The 25,355-nt window shown below is 45.0% G+C and overlaps 1 protein-coding gene and 1 long non-coding RNA gene across 4 annotated transcripts in view; one reads left to right on the top strand and one right to left on the bottom strand.

Moving 5' to 3' along the window:
- The first annotated feature begins 69 nt into the window (after positions 1-69).
- Positions 70-23,358, top strand: LOC129649475 (uncharacterized). 2 transcript variants are annotated; one of them, XR_008713118.1, is made up of 5 exons: positions 70-186; positions 1,827-1,889; positions 12,684-12,905; positions 22,872-23,009; positions 23,225-23,358. It is a non-coding gene; the product is annotated as an uncharacterized LOC129649475 (long non-coding RNA). The 2 variants fall into 2 exon arrangements; XR_008713117.1 differs by lacking the exon at positions 70-186 and adding an exon at positions 482-598.
- Positions 6,971-25,355, bottom strand: part of METTL16 (methyltransferase 16, RNA N6-adenosine) — a 70,802-nt gene continuing 52,417 nt past the window's right edge. For both annotated transcript variants that reach the window (XM_055576914.1, XM_055576915.1), the window contains exons 7-10: positions 24,661-24,730; positions 23,847-23,936; positions 14,872-15,045; positions 6,971-14,749 (exon numbers count right to left, since the gene is read on the bottom strand). In XM_055576914.1, the coding sequence (XP_055432889.1) occupies positions 14,126-14,749; positions 14,872-15,045; positions 23,847-23,936; positions 24,661-24,730 (958 nt within the window). In that variant the 3' untranslated portion in view covers positions 6,971-14,125. The remainder of the gene's footprint in view (positions 14,750-14,871; positions 15,046-23,846; positions 23,937-24,660; positions 24,731-25,355) is intronic.

Raw genomic sequence — 25,355 nt, 5'->3', positions numbered from 1 at the left:
GCGGCCTGGCCCCGCCCACTCGAGACCGCGCGCGCACACGTGGCCTGGGTGGGGGTGGGAGAAGCTCCAGCCGGGTTCGCGCCCTGCATTTCCGCTTTCCCGCCTCGCCCCGCCCCGATTGCAAGCCACAAGTTGAGCAACGGCTGCGTGTTAGGGTCATTCAAAACGCAATTTGTCCTGCTGGAGGTAAAGAAGGGTGAAAAATTCAGGACTTAAGTTTAGCTCAAATAATATTCCAGGTCAGGGAAACCTAGGTTGGTAAAGACTGGCCTGACCCCTGGGTCTCCGCTTTCTACCTACACGTGACCTAATTCCTGCAACCATCCTGCTGTCGCAATTCCCCCGGGATCCGCCCCTGGGCGGAGCTGACGGCTGGAGGCTGCCAGAGAACCCGCGAAGGGAGCGGAGTGGAAATCCGATTCCGCGTTTTGTCTCCGTTCCTCCCCCCGCAGTGCGTTCGCATCCTATTAGGCGACGTCACCGGGCCGCGGGCCAATGGGCGGGCAGGACAACACGGCATGGAGCAGCTCCACATGGACACCCCGCGCCGCCAGCCCTGTGTTTAAAGGGCCAGTGTCTAGCAGGGTCACATTCGTGGGTGCGGATGGGGCCACTGTGTGGAGAGTGGGACGCTGAGAGGGAAATTCTACAGTTGTACCCTACCTGCTGTTTACTTTTCACCAACCTCCTTTTAAAACTGAGTCTCTTTCCTTCCTTCCCCTAGACTCTCGTCTTTGTCCACGCGCGTCTGATGCGGGTGGAGAGTCCGACTGTGTCTCCCCAGAGGCCGCCCTTTGCTCTGGGGCCGGGCTCAGGGCGGTTACGACTTAGGCGTCCACAGCCTAGACCAAGGGGGTGTGGCGCAAATCGGGAACAACAACGTGGAGGGCGGAAGCCCGGCCCTCGCAATGGCTGGACTACTGAGGCCGCGGGGCGGGGCCGCTCCGCCAAGCCACAACCGCGCTCGCCGCTAGGGCGGGACCCGGGCTGGCACTCCCAACGGTGGCTTCTTGTATTAGAGTTTGGGGCCGCCTGGGGTTACAGTTAACAAATTAGACCTTTGAGCTCAGCCCAGGTGGCTCAATGGTAAAGAACCCACCTGCCAATGAAGGAGACCCGAGTTGAATCCCTGGGTGGGGAAAGATTTCCTGGAGAAGGGATTGGCAACCCTCTTCAGTATTCCTGTCTGGGAAATCCCATTGACCGAAGAGCCTGGTGGGCTACATTCCATTGGGTCACAAAAAGAGTCGGAGACGACTTAGCCATTAAACAACAAAATACCCCAATTCTCTGATTTTGCAATGGAAACTGAGGTCCAGAGATGAGAAAGTACTTGTCTAAGGCCACTCAGTAGTCCAGTTGCTCCTTGCCGGGTAGGAGGAGCATTTATCCCCAGACCGCACAGATAACTCTTCTAAAGACAGTTCTGGGTCAGGGCCCCCAGTTAGAAAACAGTGGTGGAGGAGTATCAAACTGCTCACATGGGAAAGGGGAGTCTGACCACTTAACACTACTAGACACATATAAAGCTGGTACAGATGATGCTTGCTGGCTTCATGCCTTTCCTTTGAGGGCATAATGCATCCCAGGGAAAGAAAGCCTGCACAGACTGGAAATTGAGAACCTAGTGAACAGGAGGAAAGGGGTTGTTTGCCAGCACCAGTTTACAGAGGGCTCTTATCTTTCCACGGTTACTGCCCCAGCATCTGTAGCTGAGCAGAGAGAGGCCATTACACACGAGTGACTGGGTGGCATTGGCTTTATTTATGATGAAGTTGAAAAGCAACAGGGGGTCAGGGCATTAAAGAACAATTTCTTCTTTGCAGGATGAATGCTTCTTTCCTTGGAAGGCTTTGATTAGTGCTGGTCCCAACATTGCTTCTTTTAAGGTATCTGCTACCTAAGACTGTATGTATGTATGTGTGTTTGTATGTATGTATGTGTGTGTGTGTGGCTTCAGTCACGTCTGACTCTTTGCGACCCCAAGGACTGTAGCCTGCCAGTCTCCTCTATCCATGATTCTCCAGGCAAAAATACTGGAGTGGTTGCCATGCCCTCCAGGGGATCTTCCCGACCCAGGGATTGAACCCAAATCTCCAGTATTGCAGGCTGATTCTTCACCCACTGGGGGGTGTGTGTGTGTGTGTGTGTAGGAGAAGGCCAATGGCAACCCACTCCAGTACTCTTGCCTGGAAAATCCTATGGACGGAGGGGCCTGGTAGGCTGCGGTCCATGGGGTCGCGAAGAGTTGGACACTACTGAGCGACTTCACTTTCACTTTTCACTTTCATGCATTGGAGAAGGCAATGGCAACCCACTCGTGTTCTTGCCTGGAGAATCCCAGGGACAGGGGAGCCTGGTGGGCTGCCGTCTATGGGGTCGCACAGAGTCAGACACGACTGAAACAACTTAGCAGCAGCAGTATATATATATATATATATGTGTGTGTGTGTGTGTGTATATGTATGTATATATATATATATAGGCTTCCCAGGTGGCTCAGTTCTGGCCTAGAGAATCCCATGGACAGAGAAGCCTGGCAGGCTACAGTCCTGAAGGGTGCAAAGTTAGACACAACTGAAGCGACTTAGCATGGACACACATGTATGTATACATTAACTAGTCTAATATATATCTAAGTGACTTGAGATAATGTTGTTCGCCAAGTTCTCATTTTGTTAGGGGCTAGCACTGTACCATTCTGCGCAGTGGCCCGGGATGCTCAGAGAGCTACCTCCAACTGTACCCTTCTGCCTTCCTCAAGTGGTCATGACATTTTTAGAGCCCTCAAGTCTCTTCTGGCGGCTGAAGTCCAATTCTTCTGACTCATCAAGGACCCAGCTCTGTCACATCACAAAGGCAACCCTCTGAAAAGTAGTGTTCTGAAGTCAGCTTTCCCTTCAGGGGTGGGGAAGCAGGAGGTAAAAGTGGGGTGAACATAGAATTCAAATGCCAACCTCTCCCTTGTCCCCAATAACCCATCTGGTCCGGAGATTAGTGGAGATGCTCACTGTTTAAAACAAACAGCCTTCCTGGCTTCACATGATCATCTGTTTATTTGGGTCATGTGGGGACAGCAGCCAGGGGATGTTAGGCAAAAGCAAGGGTTTAGAAAGGAGGCTTTTCCTGGGCTTGTTGCTGCATGCAGGAGCCTGAAAACGGCCAGACAGGGTTTCTCATCAACCAAGGTTACTCTAGTTGGGGAATGGACAGTGGGGGTGAGAGATACCATTTAGGTAGTAAGGGGGAGGGTAAAAGGAGAGGAATGAATAGGGCTGTTTAATGTTTTAGCCCAACTTCCTGTTGCAAGAGGGTGGAACTCAGGTAGAAGCTGGCCATTGTTGTATTCATTCAGGGGAAAGTCTTTTTGATGTTTCAGCAGAAAGGTTAGCATGTTTTGGGTGTAAGCCAAAGCCCAGCCATTTCCAAAAAGTTGTTCCTAAATGGCTTCCAGTGCTTAGTATCTTTGGGGCAGGAGGAAACCTGGCCCATCCGTCATTGTGTAATTCTCATGAGAGGATTTCTGTTTCCACTCTTCCTCCTCAAGTCTTTTGCACCCCAGTGCCCAGTTTGGCCCCCTTGATTTTTCTCTTTTGGCTATGCTGCTCAGCTTGCTGGATCTTAAGTTCCTCAACCAGGGATCAAACCTGGGTCTGTGATAGTGAAAGTGCCAGCCCTTACCACTGGCGTGCCTGTGTGCTAAGTCATTTCAGTTGTGTCTGACTCTGCAACCCCATGGACTGTAGCCCGCCAGGCTCCTCTGTCCATGGGATGGATTCTCCTGGCAAGAATACTGGAGTGGACTGCCATGTCCTCTTCCAGGGGATCTTTCTGACCCAGGAACTGAACCCGTGTCTCATGTCTCTTGCATTGGCAGTAGATTCTTTACCACTAGCACCACCTGGGAAGCCCCCTTACCACTGGACCACCAGGGAATTCCCAACCTCAATTTTTTAGTATGTGGAGCTAGTGACATTCCTTAATGAGACAATCTCCCATTGCCCCACCATTCATCCCAACAAAGCTCTACATATATACACAAATATAAGATATAGATTTGATATAGATATACACATACCTAAGAACTACGAAGATCAGTTCTCTGACCCTACAAAGCATAAAAGTAATAAGATAGGGGGAAAGGTGTGAAGCCAAAGTACAAATATACCAGGTCCCAAGTCGCACATGCCCTAACCCTTCAGGCCTGGCTTCTCAAACTATGCACGTTGTCTTAGGAGAGCTTTTCACCTACTACAGTTAAAACAAGAGCAAAGGGAGAAAGTCAGCTGTGCAATGAAGAGGGAAAGACAGAAGACTAAGTACACTCAGGGACACACTGCAAGATGTTCACAGATCCTGTGTGTCAAGCATAGAGCCCAGACACTGGGCTCTCCTTGTAGCCAAGGCCAGGGGACCTTTGGTAAGCCAGAGTGGGATAAAAGGTCGGAGTTGAACTCAATCCCACAGTGATACATGGAAAAAGTAAAGCTTTGCTCTTTCCCACCATGCTGGATGTAGCACAAGAAATCCTAGGACCATAAAAGCATCTGTGAGGGTACTGATCTACCCATTTTAGAAAGTTAGGTTCCCAGATAATCATATTTTTCTAATAAGTGAATTAAGTGGATTTAAGGCTGGGTTAGCAAACTGAACCCGATGCCTGATGAGATCAGTCTGAATGATGATGAGCAGGATTCCAAATTACTTTCTTAGAGGTGTATCCTATAGGGCATGCATTCAGTTGCAGTAAAGTGGGCTCCCCAGAGCTGGAAGTTTTCACCTAAGTCCTCATCTGCCTTCCTCTATTCCTGGCGAGCTGTCAAAGGACTTCTCCTAAACCTAAGAAACAGACACAGTCAAGTTCAACCTTCCCGTCCACCGACTTCCTCTTAACTGGCTCACATGATGTTAGAGCTAGGAGAGTTATGATCACCTAAATCAATCTCACAAGTGGTGTTTTATCCAAGGTCACAGTGCTGCTTAGTGTCAGCTGGGGTGAGGAGTGGCTTGGTTCTCCTCAATGTGGGACAGCCCAGCATAGGGAAGAGGGTCCAAAAACCTCCCAGCAATAGCTGATGATGGGGAGCTGGCTGAAGACAGAATCATTGACCTTGCTTAGCAGGTGAGTGAGAAGGCAAGGAGAGAATTAAACTTAGGATCCAAGGGCTCAGATGACCTCCAGGGATGCTGTAACTGCCTCAGGCTGCTCTGAGGAATGAAGAGCTAGCCTGGGTTGACAGCCATTCCTCGCTGGCGCTGTCTGGCCTGAAAAGGTGACTGGGGGAAAGGGGCAGATTTTTATCCAGGCAGACGCCCTGGGTGTGGACACTGAGTAATAAGGAAAGAAATGCAGTTCAGAAGCAAACAGGGAGGAGCCACACACACTGAGCTTTTCTGAGAAACCAAAGCGGCTGGCAAGCAAGCTATGCAGCTAGAGAGATGGGGGCTGTGAATGACTAGGGAAGGAGGAAGCTGATCAGGGTGGAAAGACAGATGGGAAAGGTCGAGGACTTTGGTTACTCCTTTGAAGCAAGAAAAAAAAAAAGGCAGCTTCATGAGAGTAAGTTAATTCAGGTCATGGGAGTGAGACTGGGCAAAGTTATTAGTAAAGACAGGCAGAGTTTTTGCCATGTGAGTCAAGAGCCAGCTGGACCCGAAGGCTCCTCCCAGGGCAGAGGGGCTGGAATGCAATCAGCGCCCCACACAAAGGACTCTCCGTCTAGGTCCCAGCCAATCTCAGCTCACAGGTAAAAGCAAGGCTGCAGATCAAGTCTTTAAAACCCAAGGTATCAGTTGCCTGCACAAGTGACTGGTGCCCCTCAAGCCAGAAGAGGGTGTGAGGCCTGTGGCAGTGGCCTCTTACTGGCCGGACCACCCCGATCCAGGGTGCAGCTCCATGCCCACAATAGGATTTCTTACCAAGGGCCCAGGGCCCATCAGGAGAGTCTATATGGGGCAGTGCTGGGGACACCCTACACTCTCCAGGAGCCATGTTCCAGCCAGTGACTCCTCCCACTTCGAGGCTGGAGGCTGGGATAGGACAGACAACTTGTTCCCCAGCCCCCAGCCCGCGTTGAGTCCGGGTTCCCATCAGACACCTCACAGGGCAGGCAGGGCTAGAGCTCACCAGCCATCTCTCAGAAGAGTTACTCTGTGGTAACTCTAAACTGTTTACTAAACACAGTTAGGTCCTTAAAACTTCCACCACACACCTACATAAACACAAAGTGTTAAATGCAAAACAAAATGTCAAAGGAGCCAAAATAAAATATAGGCAAACATTTTTTGGCTCCAAGGATGGTGAAAGAGGTTATCTACCCATAACGGCAAAGAGAATCGAAAGGAAAAGTTTGACGCAGTTGATTATATAAACTTTTCTAAAAGCTCCTTGACTGTAAAAACAAAACCACCATAAACAAAAGGAAAAGGTAAATGACAAAATGAAGGAAGATGCTGGCAAGCTGTGCCACTGCGATGTCAGCAACAAAATGAACACTTGGGTAGACAAGAGAATACAGGACGTGACTTAAAATTCGTTAAAAAAAAAACTATGGAACATAAATATATACACGAAGATGTTTGGCCTTGCAAATACCATAATAAAACTAAAACAGTGAAAATATTCTTGCCGATCACTTGATAAAGGATTTTTAAAAATTAGCCTTCTGGTGCTACCAAATGTGTGGCAAAGACAAGAAATGGTAAAGGAGAACAGCGTTTTCAGTGAGCAAATTGGTAATATACGGAAAAGCCATTAAAAGCACATTATCTCTTCTGCTTCAGTAATTCTTAAACAAATTTATCCTAAAGCAGGAAGAAAACACACAAACATTTCTGTACAAAGATATTCACTAAAGCATTATGTACAAAAGTGAAAACCAGAAAATCTCGATTTCCAATAAGGAACAACTGGTTTCATGAAGCGCCGCTCACAATATGGCATGTGAAGAAAACAGGATATAAACCAAAATATTACTGGTGCTTGTCTTTGGGCAGTGCAACCTCTGGTAACTTTTATTTTCACAAGTTTTATGACACACAGGTTAATTTTATAACCAGAAAAAATTTATCACAACATATTGCTGAATGAAAACATTTATAAAACAGTAACACAGACCATTGACTCCACATTTGCTGCTTAAAAATATATATGTATATAAAAATACTAAGATAACAAAATGTAAAACAAGTCCATTTGAGTAGTGGAATTGTAAACTTTTATTCCTTCTTTTCTAAATATCTTCTAATGAAAACATCACTTTTGTAAAATGAAATTATGTTAAAGGGGGGAAAGTTCTGGCGTGCTTGACCAGGAAGAGCCTCACCTGAGTCTTGATCTCAACTAACTTGACCTGGGGCGCTGGGTCTACTTCCCATCCTAGTTTTCCTTCCTGTTTCTTTACTCCTCTCCCCAACCCCTCCCCAACCCACTTTTCCTGCTGCTTAATTCTGAAATCCCCCAGAAACGGTTCAGGCTACCCTCACTGTCCAGGTGAGAGACGCAGAAGGGCACTAAGGTGGTGGCACCAGGGTTGGAGGAAGGGGCTGGGCTGGAATTGGGAGGATCTTTCTCAGGTGGAAGATTTTTAGACCCTAGTGGTGAAGGAGAGGGAGGAGCAGAGATTTCTATTCTGGACAGCCGGCTGGATGTGGTGGAGAGTACGGGAGATGCAGGTGCAGATCAGTTGAGTTAGCACAGCCATGGTCCTGGGGGTCATGTCCGACAGGAGGTGAGGCATGTGGAAGGTCAAAGTTCAGTAAAGGCCTAGATTTGTGTGTGAAGAATGCAGGAGTGAGCAGTATAAAGTCATGGAGTGGATAAGGTTGGCCACGAGTGAGAGAAAAGCACAAACCAGGCCCATGGCTACTAGAATCTTCGGGATTCTCCCTGTTAAGAGGTGAGGAGAACTCTTTAAAGAGGTGGGGAGGCAGCAACCAGACTTCAGTGGCTGAAATAAACGAGTTAGGAGAGTGGAGGCAGCAAATATTTAGATAAGTTCTACCACTTGGTGGTAGAAGAGGCCACAAACTGATGGTCAACCAGGTTTCTGTAAAATACTGAATTCGTTGTGAAGATGTACCATCAAGTAAACTTCTCATAAATCTGGATTTCCAGCTTTCCTCAAGAAATAAGAAGATCCAGCATCACGGGGCAGCTACTTCTGCACAGCAGTAACCAGCAGGCATCGAGCACAAGTTACTTGATAGCAGCAGCGCTCCACCAGTGGGGGTGGGAGCTCCAGCCCTTCTTGTCTGGCCCCTGGGGTAGAAGATGAGGAAATACTTCCCTTTGTGAATGAAAGTGTCCATTAATAAAACAGAGGCCAGCGTTTGCTCCAGAAGCCCCACATCTGCCCCCCTGAAGGCAAATCCTGGGACAAAGAGACTTCAATTAGGGATCCTGACCAGACTGGGAGTGCCCACTTCCCAGCACGAGACACGGAGCCACTGGCATCACACACGTAGCAGGGCAGGTTACCCACTGTCCCAGGCTCAGCGCTGCTCGCAGGGCAGCTTCCCCTGGGGGCAGGCTGGCTGTTGGAGCCGGCCAAGGCTTCCCTAGCTGGGAATTTCCTGGCTCTGTTTCCTCCACTCTCAGCCACACTCCTTGAACTCCCACCAGATGGCAGGCAGCCTTTCCTTTTTCTCGATTCACACAGTCCATTCCCTTACCTGGGGAAGACGACTTGCTATTTTTTATGATGACTGTTACCCTTCTGTAGCAAGATCTGAAAGTCTATCAGTTTTGCTTTCCGTAAGTGAAATATTTGATGCTGCCTAAAAAAAAAATCCTTCTTCCCCTTATTATACAATTATGCATTGTCAAAGAGTCATTACCTAATTATCAGTTATTTTACATTGATTCCAATCCAGTGTGTGCTTGCACTAGACTGTGGTTTCACTATCGACTTAATTATCTGTACTACTGCCAAATCCAAAATTCTATAGATTTGGTAGTGTAAGTTAAGAACTAATTATAAGCAATTTCATTTTATTAAAGCTTGCTCATTGATCAAAGGCTGGAAAATAATATGACCTTCAAATGCTCAATGGCAGAGTTGGTTAAGACTTAATTTTCTCCTCCCCGTGTCGTATTGTCGAAGCTTCCTTCCCTAGAGATGGGTCCACGGAGTCCAGGAGTCCGTTTCCATCCTAAGTGTAGCACTTGTGACGAATCGAGATTGATATGAAATCCCTGTCTCCTATCTCTGGACCTGAGGTCAAGTCCCTGTAAACAACCTTAGGGCAAGTCATTTAAGGCATTTCTGAGCTGCCACTTCTTTACGCAAGCACACAGGGAGTCCACGCCTCTTTGCGGGGTTAAGTCAGACAACTGACATAGAGGACTGATAGTCAGTATTGGTTCCGTTTATCCTCCCACCACACAGAAGTCTGGATTTCTGCTCTGGGCCAGAGTGGCAGCCTATACTTGCACCGACACACTTGAGGTCTTGGCTTTTTCACCTGAGTCTCTTGACAGAAGATGTTCTGAGCAGAAAGTGAAAACTCAAGAGAGACTAAGAAGCAATGAGCCTACCCCTTGTTTATGGACTCTTCCAAGGGTCTTTAGTATTCCTCTCACTTGACTGCTGTCATGACTCTTAGAAGTGAGAATCCAGCACCTTTTGTATGACGAAGTCAAGCCTCAGTGAGAATGACTGACCCTGTAAGTGGAACTGGAATGTAGACTCGGGTCTGATGAACTGTGAAGTCTGTGACCTTCGCTGTTTTCCACGCCCCTGCACTTTCTGGCCCACTCCGCCTGATCTCAGTTCCCTGGCTCCTAGTCAGCACCTGTGATCCCTCGCTTCCCTGAAGAGAGCCTGGAGTCCCCGACGGTTCTGCCAGGCTGAGAGAGGGACGGAGAAAAGGCTGCACCTCAGAGAGCATTCAGAGGTGCAAGGCCTTCAGTCACAACATGGTCCCCTGGAGTAAAAGCAAAGCCTCCAAAAGGCAGCATTAGCCGTTCCAAAAGGGAGCATTAGCCGTTCCAACCAGCAATTAAAAAAAATAAACTGCTGTTTTAGTCATTTGGGTGAGTCATAGCAGAGGATCTGAATGTCTTTGCAGAGCAGAGCAGGAACCCTCTGGTATGTGTGTGAGGTCCCACTGCTCGCAGGGTGAGCCCCCCAGGCTTCCTTAATATGGTGCTGGCACAAGCACCAAGAGGCTGGTACCCGGAAGCATGAGAAGGTTCAAGACCATCAACACCCTGCTCCAGGAGGCAGAGGCCAATCCATCCTCACTAGTAAGCCGCCTCTGGGTTTTTATTGGGCTTAATGCCCACTCAGCAAACTGATTCTCCTGAGTGCCCACTTCTCCAAGAGATGTGGCTGTGAAAGTGTTGCACCTTTGAGACTTCCCTTCTGCAGAGCACTCCTTAGGAATGCTGAAAGCAGCTTCTTTCTTTAGGCTCTATTATTCTTCCTGCAACACAAATAGTAGTTTTGGAAAACTTACTGTGTAAAATCATGAAATGTCCCCTTCCAGCACCATTAGCTAGAGACCAATAAAAAGTTGATCCAAAGGACTAACACAGCCTAGGTCTATTTTAGAGTAGTAAGACAGGTGGAAAGAAAAAAATTTTTTAAATCATCTGGGACCATAAAGAAACATAAAAAGGTTGAAAACTTATGCCCAGACCACAGGGTGGTGAGTTTTCCCTTCTTTCTTTCATCTAAGTTTTTTAACGTAAGAACGTACTTACTTACATAAAAATATTTATGAGTAGTGACTGGCTATTTCAAGAAAATACCAAGGACACAATTTTATCCACGCCCACCGTGAAGCTGATTAAAAAAAATCCACATACGCCCTCGTGTGGCCGCAGCAGAAAACACCTGGATTTAAGTAAGAAGGAGGGGCTTCTTTTAGGAGGCCTAGAATTTTCTAAAGGCCTTTGCATCTTTTCCACCCCTTGCAATTTTACTACATGTCAGAGCTTAGAAGCAGGTGTAATCATATGGTAAGCTTTGACAGGTTTCATGTTTTTAAAAATACATACTAAAATTTTAAGTATATATCACCCACACACTCCCTTAAGACTAGCTGAAACTCCACCACAGAGATAGAGACCCCGTGAGGACAAGCAGTGATGCTCTGGTGTGTGAATAGCTGGGCAAGGATGTGGGGTGAAAGAACCCACTGCTAGAAGCAAAGCAGATTCCAAAGAACAAAAGCAGCTTATTCCCCTCCTTGGAAAACAAGTCCTGCTTCTGTTCCCACTTTGGTTATCAAGAGATCAGACGCCCAGGCCAGGGACCAGAATAGAATTTAAGATACCACCACAAAGACTGAATTTCATACTAATCCATCAACATGAACTTGACCTCCAGACACTTAGGCAGTTATCACTCAACATTATGACACACAGGTCAGTAATCTATTTCTTTAAAAAAAAAATTTCATCTTCCCCTTTTATCAGAAGTATAGGCTACCCCATATCACACAATTATAAAGTATATGTGTAAGTGAAAGGATTTTTAAATGTCTTTTAAAAATGTTTCAATGTTCTCTCATTAGATGGAAATAAACTATTCTTCTCAGAGAAGGAACTGAAGACACACCAATGCAAAAACTGCACTCACAGTTCCAGCAGTGGAAGGCTCTCTCGCCATATGCTTCTTAAACTCTAAGAGCATCAGCTTAAACTATAAAGCATCTTCCACTGCACCAAGCCTCAAACCTGGAGCACTGAACACACACAGACATAGGACAGCTCTTTTGTGCTTCCAGGCCCACAGAGGATTCCCTGGGAATCTCTAAGTACTAGACTTAACAAAGGCTAATACTGTGGCTGAAATACATTGTGAACAAGTGAGGAGGATCAATAATACACTCCTGTGACAACACGGAGGAAAAAAGCATACTGTGAATATACAGAATGAACACAACCAAAGTTGAACCCACACACTCACACCCCCCATCTATAGAGACAGATTAGTGACTAGAAGGAAACACTGAAATACCAACAGGGGCTATGCTCCCGGAGGCTGAGGCGAGGGGTGACTGAAGCTGTTTCCTCCTTTCATCTTTCCAAATCCTTAATGAGCATGTCCTACTCCTTTACAGTGAAACAAACACGCAAACAGTGACAGCTTTATTGAGTGAAGAGTCGTTACCTAACTCACGTATCCTAAAATTTGATCAAGACAGAAACTAGGTTTGGGTCCAGCATATGACTCCAATGTCATGAGAGGTGAGGAGAAAAGGATGGTGGGGGTGGATGGAGGAGATGACTGGATCACCGGACTCCGAGGCCCTGTGCTGAATCTTGGACTCTGTGGGACCCTGGGCATTAAGTTTCCTTTTCCTGTCAAAGGCTAACCAGCATAGCGGTTCCTAATCCCCAATGAGTTAGTAGCTCCTCTCTCTAAGTTGGGGACCCTTCTCTCCAGAAAAAAACCCAAACATGTCCACAGAGCCTTTGGAAATAACCCAGGAAGCTCTGGGTTCTCCAGAGGTCCATGGACCAGCTTAGAACACTGGTTGGTTCATACATTCTTTTCGGCAGCTCTGTCTCCACTGCCACGGAGAGGTATGATATGGTCCTATTTCCGTTTCCAGTATCTTTGCTGAAGGACTGGTCTAGCTGCTGCCAAAGTATGCCAAGGTCATCAGTTTTATGCCCCAACCAACAGCCACCTTTCAAAAGTGTGGCTTAACTACAGTCTTCTTTGCAGGCAATGGCACTGTACCCAAAATTTTCAGGATAAATAGAACCCTTGGCTGCTGGTATAAAATCAAGCAGTGAAAGCCAAGCACAGCAGAGGATAACCGAGACACCAAGAGGACAAAAAAGAGACGCCTTTCCCAGAGGTATTCCTGCTGAGCCCTGACAGCACAATTAGGAAACATGTTTTAAGAACAGTTACCCTGGCCTCAGAATTCTCCAATGGTAACAGGTAAACACAGAAGGGATTACAAACGAACTCCCGTGCCAAAACCATCTTTGATTAGCAATAACTTATCTGCCAATAGATGAGGCTTTCTTAAGCAACTTACTACATGTAAGTATATCTTGCTCCATTTCTCATTTCCATCACCCATCACTTATCCATTCAAAGCCAAGAGAGTTATCTTCCCCAACCCCAGGATTCAAACGGGACTGACAGTTTTCAATTCTGAATACTCTTATATTAGCTCCACTTCAAACGTCAAAACAAATTAAAAAAAAAATCCACACCAGTCAAACTGCTACAAAACAGTTCTTTAAACAGGTTGGAGGCATGGGTATGGCTTCATTCTGCTGCATCGCAGTTATATATCTGGCAGTTTTGCTTACCTAATTCTGTTTCTGAAACAAGCAACATCCAAAACAGAGTCAGGAATGTGCCGATTGTCTTCAACGTTTCCAGGCGCTCCCTGATATCAGGCCTTCTTCCTGGCATTACTGAGCTTTCTCTCCCTGACTCTCAAAAGGCTAGTTCCTGTCTCAGGACTGACACAGGGGTCATCAATCGTATGTACCCAAAGTTTTTAGTCTTGCAAGTGACTGTAGAAGAGGGTATAGGGCTATCCGCCCTGGTATACCACCTCCATGGGGTGGAGGGGCAGGAGGGCAGGGGTGAGAAGGTCACCCCTTCTCAGAAGCAACCAAGGCTGACACAGAAGGCAGGATGCACTGTTGAGTTCTGACCAGGATCAGACTGCAAAAATAATCCTTTTGGCCTCAGAAAACCAGTCTGAAGCCAAGGCAATCAGCTTAGTGAAGTAGTCAAAGTCACTCAATCTCTTGCGACTCCATGGACTACAGCTGGCAAGGTTCCTCTGTCCATGGGATTCTCCAGGCAAGAATACTGGAGTGGGTTGCCATTTCCTTCTCCAAAGGTGATCAGCTTAAGTCAGGTTTAAATCCCTTATGAGTTTACCGATGGCATTTTGTTGATGCTGATCACCACAATTCTTTCTCTGAACTACCATACTACAATGCCCTGTAATTCTTTTTTTTTTTTTTTAAAGGAGGCAGGTGTTTAAAAATGGACTCATTTGTTGGTTTTTTAAGACAATTCCACATAATGTTACTAGTGGGCTAATGATGGAATTCAGCTTGCCACCCCTCCCAGGCCACTCTTCAAAGCAAGCTGCTTTATAGAACTTTCCCAACTGTGCGAGAATTTTGGAGTTAACTAGCAACAAGCCTGAAAATTTGGTTACGTATATAAGTACAAAGCTGGTTCATCAAATCCCTGTTCTGGCCCTCAACCCAGTGCATTTCAACTAAGGCGTCATCTGCCTCCTTCTTAACGTTTATCAGACACTTGAATAAGTAACGTCCAGCCATTCCTTGGAGATGGTTCCCTTTTTCAGACGCTGGGCTGCTGAAGGGCTCAGGAGCCTCGTGGTCCTGGGCTCCATTACTAGAGCCTTTACAACCTTCCAGAACCTCCATGTCCCCCTTTTCCTCACTCCTTTCATCCTCCGTGGGTTCTGGGTTTTCCTCCTGGGAAAGCGAGTCCTGGCTGGGGCCATGGCCCCCAACAGTGGCAGACTCGCCTTCCGGTGGAGCAGGGCCCTCCAGGGCACTCTCCTGGGGGCCCTGGGCAACATCCTGGCTACTGCCGGACTCCCTCGGGGGAGGCTTTTTCTCTTCCAGGGCTTCGATCACGTCCTTGGGCGCTAGGGGCACCTCTCTCAGTTGTCTCACTCGGTCTCTTTTCTTCCTCCTCAAGTGAATCCAGGAGTTTTCTATGGCCGTTAGGAAAAGGCTGATTTCCTCCTTTCCACAGGGAACTCGTTTATGCTGGACCTGTTTGGAGGAAAAACAATTTTATAGATCACTTTTCTCCTCTGAAAACTCCTTTTAAAAAAAAAAGAAGAGAAAAAAGATTATTTGTAAGTACTTCTTCAATGTGCTTATCAACCAGGTACCTTTAGATCAGTGAGGATTTTTTCAATCCATGTTGTCACAACCACAATGCCTTCCACTGTCTCAGGGCCCAGAGATGATGCTTTGAGGGCTAGTTCTTTCATCACAGGCCCCAGGACTACGAACGTAATGGGCTTCCTTGGCTTCTCTAGTTTTCTTCGCTTACTGGGTGGTGACTGAAAGAACAAGAGGGCATGGGAGAATAGGGGAAGGTCATCCAAATAATCAAATCTCATGCGTTATAATAAATTCAGCTGGGGGAATCTCCATGACCTTTGCTACCAACTGCAGAGCCCTAAAAAAGAACAAAGGCCTTGGCATGTTTATTTTTAATACTTAAAACAACTATGCCAAATGGGTTTACCATCTCCCCATTTTATAGACAGGAAAAACTAAGATACAGAGCAGCAATGGAATGTGCTTGAGGTCACATGGTTAGTATTTGTAAAGTTAGGATTTGAATCTCAAACCCAGGTACTTTCTGCCTGTGTTCTATCAGTATATGACTCCTTCATCTACCTGCTATGCCCAAAACAGGCCTGTGCAACTATTTCTTTCAAGGCAACTCAAGGACCCCAAGGGCACTCACTGTGCTCCTTTCTATTAAAAAAATAAAAAATGCATGGCTTAAAATCACCAGCACGGAGCCCAGGTTGATATGTGCTGAGACCTGTTGAAAGAGAGCAGCTGGTGAGTGGCAGTTTGTAAGATCACATACTGGGAACAACCAGGGCACTAGGATCTCATGGGCGGAAGAGGACGCTGAATCCAGGCATGTCAGGGCCAAGCCAGTGCCCACCTATGCATTGCCTCCTGGCTGGGGAGAGTGGACACTAGCACCCACAGGAACAGTGGATTTGAAAGCTGATTCCAGTAACTCAAGACTGTCCTCTTTCTTTAAATTTCAAGCTTGGAAAGTGAATTACACTCTTACCACTAGAGGGACTCAAGTTCCATTTTAAAAACCAAATGACACTGCTGTATTTAAAGCGTATTTCTTTCAAGTAAAAGGTTGCCTTTTTTTTTTTTTTCCCCAGTTAGAGTCTTAGCTAAGATCAGATAAATTATGGATACTTTAAGAGACTGACTTGGAGACAAATTTTATCAAAATTTGAAAAAGAATTTAAGCTAATTCTAAAGTTAGGATCAAAATGAGCAGGATTATAAGAAAGGCTCAAAAAGAGACAATACCCAGTCAGCTCTGAAGATCTTTTCCTAAAAAGAAGCATTTGATAATTGTGTGGCTGTGAACTCCCGACTGTGCCTGGAAACAGCAACAGAGCACGTAAGTACATACACAGTGAGGTCCAGTTACTGGGTGAGGCCTTGTAGGAACCAACTAGCAACTCCCTACCCCCACATACACAAGAAAATAGCCAGTTTATTCTATGCTAGAACACTTTTAGATGGTATTTCCTAGAAACAACATTTTCTCTTTATACCAGATATTAACTAATAAAAAGGGAAGTTAAAGAATAGAAAACAAGCTTAGAAGAAAAGGACCAAAAACAAAGGGTGTGTGTATGAGTAAGAAACCTGCTCTTGAGAAATGAACGGCAGACTAAGCCGTGAAGTCTGAACTTGCTCAATTAATGTTTCAGGCAAGATGAGACAATTCATATGGGCACCAAGACAGCAGCATTGTTATTACTCAATCGCCCAACATAAGAAACAATTTCTCCAGGTACTGAGAGCCTAAACTTTGCACTGAGGAGCTTGATATATGATTATTAAGCTGGGGGTGAAAAAAGATGGTGGTATGCAGGAGGAGGATGGGAGACAAGAATCAAATTATTCTTTCCACTTCCTGACATCCAAAGCTGTTACCATGGAAAGGTCACCGTCGTAGGGCCATCCCCCACAGCACACCAAAGGTCATCTACAAGTATGGCTGGAAGGATAGCACCTCATCTCTCTTTGGACAGAGGTGGGAATCATTTGTGCTCACAAATTCCAACCAGCAACGTGAAGATATTGCTACGTCTGTCATTTCCTGCAATATTCTCCTCCAAAAGTAAGAATGGGCTTTTCTAGAACTTAAAGGAGAGAAATGCACCCTCATCAAACTTAACAAGAGCTCGCTCAAGGACCCACTTTCAGAAACAGCAAAACAGACAGCTTGCTGCCTTGTTACACCAGAACAAAAATGAAAACTTCTCCATCTCATATATGGCTCCTTTACCTTGCATCCTGGCTCCAATGTACCATATATAATGGTCAATCAACAAATCTGGTATTTCTGAAGATCTTTAGTGAGTTGTTTTCACTCCCTCACACACACATTCTCAGGATTTAGTTTTACTCTTGGCCATGTCACACAGCTTAGGGATCTTAGTCCCCCATCCAGGAACTGAACCTGCACCTTTGGCAGTGAGCGTGCAGATTCCTAACCGCTGGACCACCAGGGGGTTCCCTAGTTTTATTACAGAAACTGGGTAAGCACTCAAGAGACAGATAATTTATACTTTAGAAACTCTAAAAGCTTTTAAATGATTAAAGATTAACTTAAGTCTGGCTTATAGCAATCATTCCTCATCCTTTCTTGCTCATACTGAAAATTCTCAGTAGGCAGGGCCGGAGTAAAATACAGGAGCAGGTCCTAATAAATTAATAGTTAAATTCAACCCCACAGGTTCAACAGCAGGTTATTTTATACCCTGTCACAAGACTAGTAAATGGAAGCTGTTTTTCCCCAACTGAGATTATCTTAATTTGCTAATATGCTTTTAAATCTCAAACCACAAATATTTTCAATAAAGAGTGCTATACTCAAACTGTCATAGTTTAGAAGACAAAGTAACAATTTAACATTTTAAAGCATAATTTAAAAAAATCAATAATGGTTAATTCAGTTTAATGTAAAAAACTAGAAGGTGAATTTACAGCTGATTTTGGGTTAGAAGATGAACTACTGTATCACCCAGCTGAAATTACAATGTGAAAGTTTAGTGGGTAGTTGTAAATTCTGCAGAGAACACAGGCTTTGTATCTTTTACACTGCAAGGATTCAATGAATCATCATCAATATGGGAGGAGCTCCAAGTGTTACCACACTGAAACCATGAATTGGACAAAAACAGTTATCACATTTTAAAAATATGCTTTACCTAACAGAGCTGTCTTTGTTTCTTCTTTTAAAGTATTTATTTGGCTGCACACGTCTTAGTTGTCACGTGCGATTCTTAGTTGCAGCGTGTGGGATCCAGTTCCCTGACCAGGGCTCAAACCCAGGCCCCGTGCACTGGGAGTGTGGAGTCTTAAGAGCTGTCTTTAAATTGCTTAAATCTTCACTCTTGCTTTAATTTCTAGACCTCAGTGGTGCAACCAGTCAGAAGACTTTCAAATCAGGTGTAACCTGATACAAATCTGTATAGCATTCTCATTCTGCTGAAGCTCTGCTGCTAACTATGGCTAAGATAGAACACAGATCTCCCTCATATCTGCAGGACAAGAAGAGGGTCATTCACTAAGATCTGCTGGCATGAAGCCACAGCCTCCTCGATAAGACAGAGCAGCTTCCAGGATGGTCTTGAGGGGAAAGGCGTGCTCCTGCCCACCACACGCGGGTCTTCCCTGCCCTGCCACATTGTGAATGGCTACCGCTCCAGGTCCTCCAGGAACAAGCCGAGTGTCTGTGAGCTGTTACTCAGCGCAGGCTACTATTTATGGAAAAGTGAAGCCAAGGGGCCAACACTGACACCTGGCTGGAATACACACAAGAAGTGCGCGGGGATGGACAGTCAGATCATCTTGCCTTTTTCATATGTGTATCAGCTCTGATGCCATGAAGTGGACTAAGTATTTTGCTCTCTAAAAGTGTGGCTTCTTTATTAACAGCCAGTGGCATTTCTATTGTTATCTAATCTGACTGGTTGCTGTTTTTAAAATGTCCTGTAATCATTCCTAGATATATGGAAAAACAATACAAAGTAAAAAAAAAAAAAGGAAAAAAGTTTATGTAGAATGCTACTACCTATCTAAGAAAGTAGGTGGCTATAAGTGTGTATTTTCTTATATTAAAACAACCAACCCCACTAAAAACAATGGGAGGATAAATTAAAAAATCGTTTAAATAGTAACCCAAGGAGAAGAGGAATTGATTGGGGTGAAAGAGACAAGAGAATGAAGCTGGACTTCTAATAGTATCCTTTTTGAGATTTGATTTTGAAACCATGTATGAGTATCTTTTACAATTACCAAACAAAACTAAATAGCACATACAAAAAAAGGCAATCCCTAAAAATACAAAGTAAAATGAAACACCTTTTGTAAATAAATATAAAAATAGTTATAGATGAAATAATACACTCTAAGATTTGCTTTAGAATCATGAGGGCAGCTCAACATTACTGGGACATCAGACAGAGGTGGTGAGAGGGAACGGTGGGAAATGGTAACACAATACATTTTACTGAGCACCTACTATACGTATCAGGCACTGTGTTATATACATTTAATTCTCAAAACCTGATGTGGTGGGTACCATCAGTAACCCCCAGCTTACAGATGAAGAAACAAAAACTTAGAGAAGTAGCCTGCTCAACCTAGACAGTTTCTATACACTCGGCAATAGTTTTAGGGTAATCCACCATGCCACTGTTAAACAAAATACCAGAACAAACTATGTCAGAAGTAAGTTCATGCAGAATACAAATAACTGAAAGATAAATCCAGGGACGTCCCTGGTGGTCCAGCAGCTAAGGCTCTGTGCTGCCAATGCAGGGGGCCACGGTTCGATCACCAGTTGGGGAACTAGATCCCGCACGCAGCAACTAAGAGCCTGAATGCTGCAACTAAAGATCCTGCATACCGCAATTAAGACCAGCACAGACAAATAAATATATATAAAGATAAGTCCAGAGAGATTTCTATAGGCTGCATGGTTAAGAAGGAATTGGTTAAGAAGGCTTTATGCAGAAGTTAGAATTGAGCTGGGCTGTAGTGAAGGGAAGTCCACAGAAAGGATCAGAGAGAGAAAGGGCTGTGACCAAAGGCTGTAATGATAGTCAGCAATGACCCTGGCATCATAAGAAGACTGTGTAACTTCTAACGCCGTAGAAGGCAGCACAATCAGGAAAACAGGTAGTGATTAGGATGGAAGGGAAGTAAAAAACAGATTTGGGAGAAACAAGGAGCCACTGAGGAGCCATCCTTTCTTTGAAAGGCGAGCTCAGGATGAACCCAGGTGACCGTTACAAGAAAGGTGGCTGGGATGGATTTATAGCAAGGTGCTGAGGGGCTGCTGAGTAGGTAATACCTGGTTAGAATGGAACAAAGGGCAGTCCTTGGGCAGCACACTGACTTAGAGCTTAGGCTGTGAAGTCAGACTAAGCAAGGCTTCAACCTGACTTTTTAGAGTCTCCAATTTCGTCATCTAAAAAGTGGGGTATTGTCAGGTTTGAATAAAATAACATAATGTGTGTGAAGCATTCACATCACAACAAAGACTATCTCTGGTGCTTGAAATCTACTATACCGATTAACATTATGCTTGCAATGCTGTTCCTTAGTAGAAGTTCTACATCATATTCCTTTTAACACTCAACAAATACTCTATGCACCAACTATGAGTCAGACATTGACAATTCCTCCTCCATGAAGTCCTCCCAGACTGAATCATTTTCTTTTCTGAATGGCCTAATTCTCCACCATTCTGGTTCCTACCATTCATTTCAGTACTCACTCATATGAACTTTCGTATCCATACTTCTCTTTCGTAAAGCTAATCATTGTAAGCAATAGGAAATACTATCTTATTTCTTTGGTATTATCACAATGAATGTCACAATAAGAAAAGTAACAAAAGAAGGAACCTTAGCTTTGGTTTTGCTAAATAGCTCAGATCCCTAACCATCACATCTGTTTTACAGCATAATTTATAGTCTGGTATTCTACTGGTTTTCAAACCATGTCCTTCCTCCCCCTGCCCTTTGCCACACTGAGCAGCTTATGGGATCTTAGTTCCCCAACAGGGGACTGAACCGGCACCCTTAGCAGTGAAAATGCAGAGTCCTAAACATTGGACTGCCAGAGAATCCCCTCTAACCATGTCTTAACAGGAGAATCCTCTCAATAAATAAAATCAATACATAATACTGACAAAAGCAGATCAGAGATCTGCTGATGAGATCTCTAAAATGAGAGAGAGCCCTGAAGTACCACCCTGATACCTGTCTCCAAGTGTCATCCCCTGAGCACCTACACAGAATCCTTCCTCTATCTGAAATTAGTTTGAGTATATGTGGACTAGGAAGTGGAACACTGTCAGAAGAACCCCATTCTGACACTAACAAGGCTACCTAATTAATGTGACCCCTTCCCTCCATCTGTTCTCCAGAAAGCTCTCTAGTTATGACTCCCTGGACAACAAAGACCCAGGCTCAGAGGAAATGTGTTGAACAGAGGGGGCTCATTTTTTAAAACCAGAGCTCCTGGGCAATACTCAGACCAAGAGTACATACCATTTATTACAGTCGCATTATTTCCCCTTTTTCTTTTAACAAGTGTCAAACATCTGAAAGCAAAGCAAAGCTAAAATAATGCCTTGAGCAATGCGAGAAGCTCAGACAAAGAGGCATTCTAAGCGGCTTGTTAAAATTCTGTAACGAACAGTCCTTATGATATGCTTCCTTATATTTGTCATCAGTCGGAAATGAACAGACACAATTTTATCAACACTAGGACTCGTCTTTTGGCTGTTAAAATAAATCCCGACAAGAGGAATGGGCTTAGTGTGGGCACTTGAATCAGCAGCAAATACGAATTTTTCAGCATTCAGCACCAACAGAAGCAAGCCAGTAGGCCTGAGATAAGTGAAAACAGAAGTTGCCATAGTAACTTGCACATTTATCCTAAAAAGGCGGGAATGGGGGTGGGGCAGGGAAGTAGGTCAATGTTTCTGCTTAACCAGCTCCAGTCCTTGGCTTCCTCTCCTCACCTAAAGCAGCATGCTCCTCCCTCCCCTCCGTAGCTCGCAGGAGCAAGAGGAGAGAATGAGGTGACCACTTTAAAAAGCAGGGAGTAGGGAGAGGTCCAGGTAGCGAGAAGGAGAACCAAGAGGGCAGCCCACTGAAGCCCTCCCGAGTGCCCTGGGACCCCTGGGAAAGCAGCTGCTGATCGAGGGCACCAGTGCTAAGAAACTGTTGCTGGGTTACCACAAATCAGAAATTGCCGTTTTCCCTGTAGCAGTTTAAGTGTACCTAATGGAACACTTGGGGATGCATTATTAACAGCTTTGGGTTGGGGGCAGTGGTGTGGAGGGATGAGTACTCTGGCATGGCAGAAGCCTGGGGCCCTTAGCAAGAGGCAGTCTTTCATGGCTGAAGCTAAGAACAGGGCTCAAGGATGACCTAAAAGACAGGGAGGGAGGGAAGAAGGCTTAGCTGATTCCCTTTCAAAGTAAGCTGGTTTTACTACCACAGAAACACAGTGCTCTTTGATACTCTGATCTGAAATAGCTGTTAATCCAAGAGGGCAAGGGTGTCGCTAGTCCCTGAGATGGCCTGGAGGGTGCCAGAGCTCATTATCAGCTCTTCTGCCTGTGGTGCCAACAAGTGCGGAAAGCAGGTTCAACAGAAAGCACTCGGAAACAGGTGCAGTTGCATTTTCCTGCAGCTGTTAAGTGTCTGCATAGGGATAAGCTGGGACATTACTAACAATTTTAACCATTTGTTGGGAAAGCCCTGGTATTCTTATTCTAGAGGATGACAGAAAGGATAATCCCTCAGGGAGGTCAAAAAGAGCACAACCATCTTTGGTAATCAGTGAGTATTTCAAACACTAACCTCTGGAACACCCTACTGCATGGCACAGAGGCAAGTCTGGGCTTCCATCAGGCAGGCCATTCAGACTTGACTGGGAAAACTTATTTCAATCCAGCAGCACACCTAGCTGCAGAGTACAGAAAGGGAAGGCTCAGTTTCAAATCTGAGCTCATGTATTCAGAAACATCTGCAAATGGTCCCCTCATACTTCCGCACATCTCTACTCCTCTGCCCTACAGGAGAAGGAAAGAGGCTCACAGTTACAGCAACACTTAAGAGAGACTCTGGAGACAAAGCGTGGCCAAGACCTTGGGAGAGGAGCACCCAGGACAAGCCTATGGTGTGGACAGGGGACTGGAGACGGTGAACAAGCCCAGGTATGAGGCCTCCATAAATACTGCGGGCAGGGGCAGCTCAAGCTGAGCAACGAGTGCATGAACAGTAAGGCAGACTGCTCCAGGCAACCAGAAGTCAATCCTTCTTGCAGGGGAAAAGTGAGAACAAACAGACGCTATTCTGTTACCACCTCTTACGTAGCCTAGAAAAATTATTCCGGCTAACCAGTTCAAAAACATTTTTCTTTTGCATATAGCAGCAACCACAGAGGACAATGAGAATTTTGTGGATCATAAAATTACAGAAGAATGTTCACGGCCAAGCACATGCAAAGGAGACAAAATAGGATAATGAACTATATCACCCAGCTTCAAAACTCATCAATATTCCAGTGCTCATCTGAAAGTCAAGACAGGACCCTCTACTCGAATGATCTCTGAGTTTTACACATCAAAAGCCTGCAATCCCAAATGGCAATTTCTACATCCACAGGAACCCTAGGAGACAGCTACTCTAGGAAGACAGCAGTGATAAAAGAAAACAGACTTCAATTTCAATTCTTCGGGAATGTCCAACAGAAAAATCATACCCACAAGGTGTTTGTATTTGAATTTTTTAATTGCTAAAAGATGCATTTCCAACTCATTTACATTTGCTGATTCAGAATCACTGAGTTGCACAGATTCAGAGAGAAAGGTTTTATGGTCACCACAGACAGCCTTCCAAGACTGTGCCTGGTTCACAACCTCTCCATTGTGATGTAAGCATTTGGGGCAAACTTCAGGGAAACAAGACAGTACAGATTTAGTTGATTTATGACCTAGTAAAACCCACCATGTACTGGATTTCAGCAAAGCTAAAGGAAGGTCTCAACTTACTGGTACTGTTACGTCATCATAAAAACTCCAAGCCAAAGCCCATCTCATTGTCCGACCCTGGCAGAACTCAGTATAGGTGACTTTAGGAACCTGAAACCAAAAAACAGTGTCGAATCATTCTGTTAGTTCTACTAATATGTTTCTGGCTGCTGCCTCATTTTAAATTATAGGTTGGTCTTTCTTTTTATCAGTTAACAAACGCTACCATCCAAAAACAGCTATGCCCAGCTGCCTAATAACCAGTGACTCAATCGTTGTTGTTCAGTCGCCCAGTCGTGTCCGACTCTTTGCGACCCCATGGACTGCAGCACACCAGGCCCCTCTGTCCCTCACCATCTCCTGGAGTTTGCCCAAGTTCATGTTCACTGCATCAGTGATGCCGTCCAGCCATCTCCACAAAGTTGTAGGCTTTTTTCCTCCCATGAAACATGAGAGACAATTTATAGTTCCAGCTTCGAGGTTAGATATATGAAACACTCAAAATGCAGCCCTTCAGAAAACTACTGGTAAAACAATTCAAACATTCTTTTGTTTTCTTTTTTAGGAAAGAGAGCCTGCAAAGCCTGGCTAGACATAGCTATGTAGTCTCCATTTTAGGCCTTTAAAAAAAAAAAAAAAAAAAAAGGCCGTATTTTCATGATTTGCAAAAAGTCCCTATTAGCCCCAAAATTACATCATTAAAAAAACTAAACAAGCAATGGGCAAGCAAAAATAAGCAAAAAACACATTTAGGGTTTTTTGGTATACAGGAAAATCCTATACTTCAAGTACCATCAAAAGTGGTTACACCGGAATAGTAATGACAAAGCCTTACCCCTTGTATGCGAAGTTCTTCCTTCAGAGGAGCCAGGCTGCATTTCTTTCCCAGCATACAGCTATACCATCTGGGGGGGGGGAGGAGGGGGAAGCAGCCAAGTCAAATACTGTTTATGTGGTTACATTTTTAAACCAAGCATTACTCAAGCCAACAAGATGAGAAGAGTAGCAAACAAATACTGAGTCAAGTTACAAGTGACAAAAACAAGAATTGTATATACTTTGGCCACCTCATGCGAAGAGTTGACTCATTGGAAAAGACTCTGATGCTGGGAGGGATTGGGGGCAAGAGGAGAAGGGGACGACAGAGGATGAGATGGCTGGATGGCATCACTGACTCGATGGACGTGAGTCTGAGTGAACTCTGGGAGTTGGTGATGGACAGGGAGGCCTGGTGTGCTGCGATTCATGGGGTCTCAAAGAGTTGGACACGACTGAGCGACTGATCTGATCTGATATAATGTATTTAGACAGAGAATAAATCTAGAGAAGGAAAACATACCCATAGCAACTTAAACCAAAGTCACTTAGTTTCTCCAATTATTTCAGTGCTATATGTATGTAGAAAGAGACAGGGGTATCACTTATAATGCTCAGAATGAAGGCCATTCAGCTCTGGGACAGAAATTAGTTAATAAATAACAAAAACAAGGACACACACCCCCTTACAACATATTAAGACAAAATGTAAAA

The sequence above is a fragment of the Bubalus kerabau genome, chromosome 4 (genome assembly GCF_029407905.1).
Source record: "Bubalus kerabau isolate K-KA32 ecotype Philippines breed swamp buffalo chromosome 4, PCC_UOA_SB_1v2, whole genome shotgun sequence".
Taxonomy (NCBI): Eukaryota; Metazoa; Chordata; class Mammalia; order Artiodactyla; family Bovidae; genus Bubalus; species Bubalus kerabau.
The sequence above is the reverse complement of the archived record's forward strand: the minus strand, read 5'-3'. Positions and strand labels throughout refer to the sequence as shown.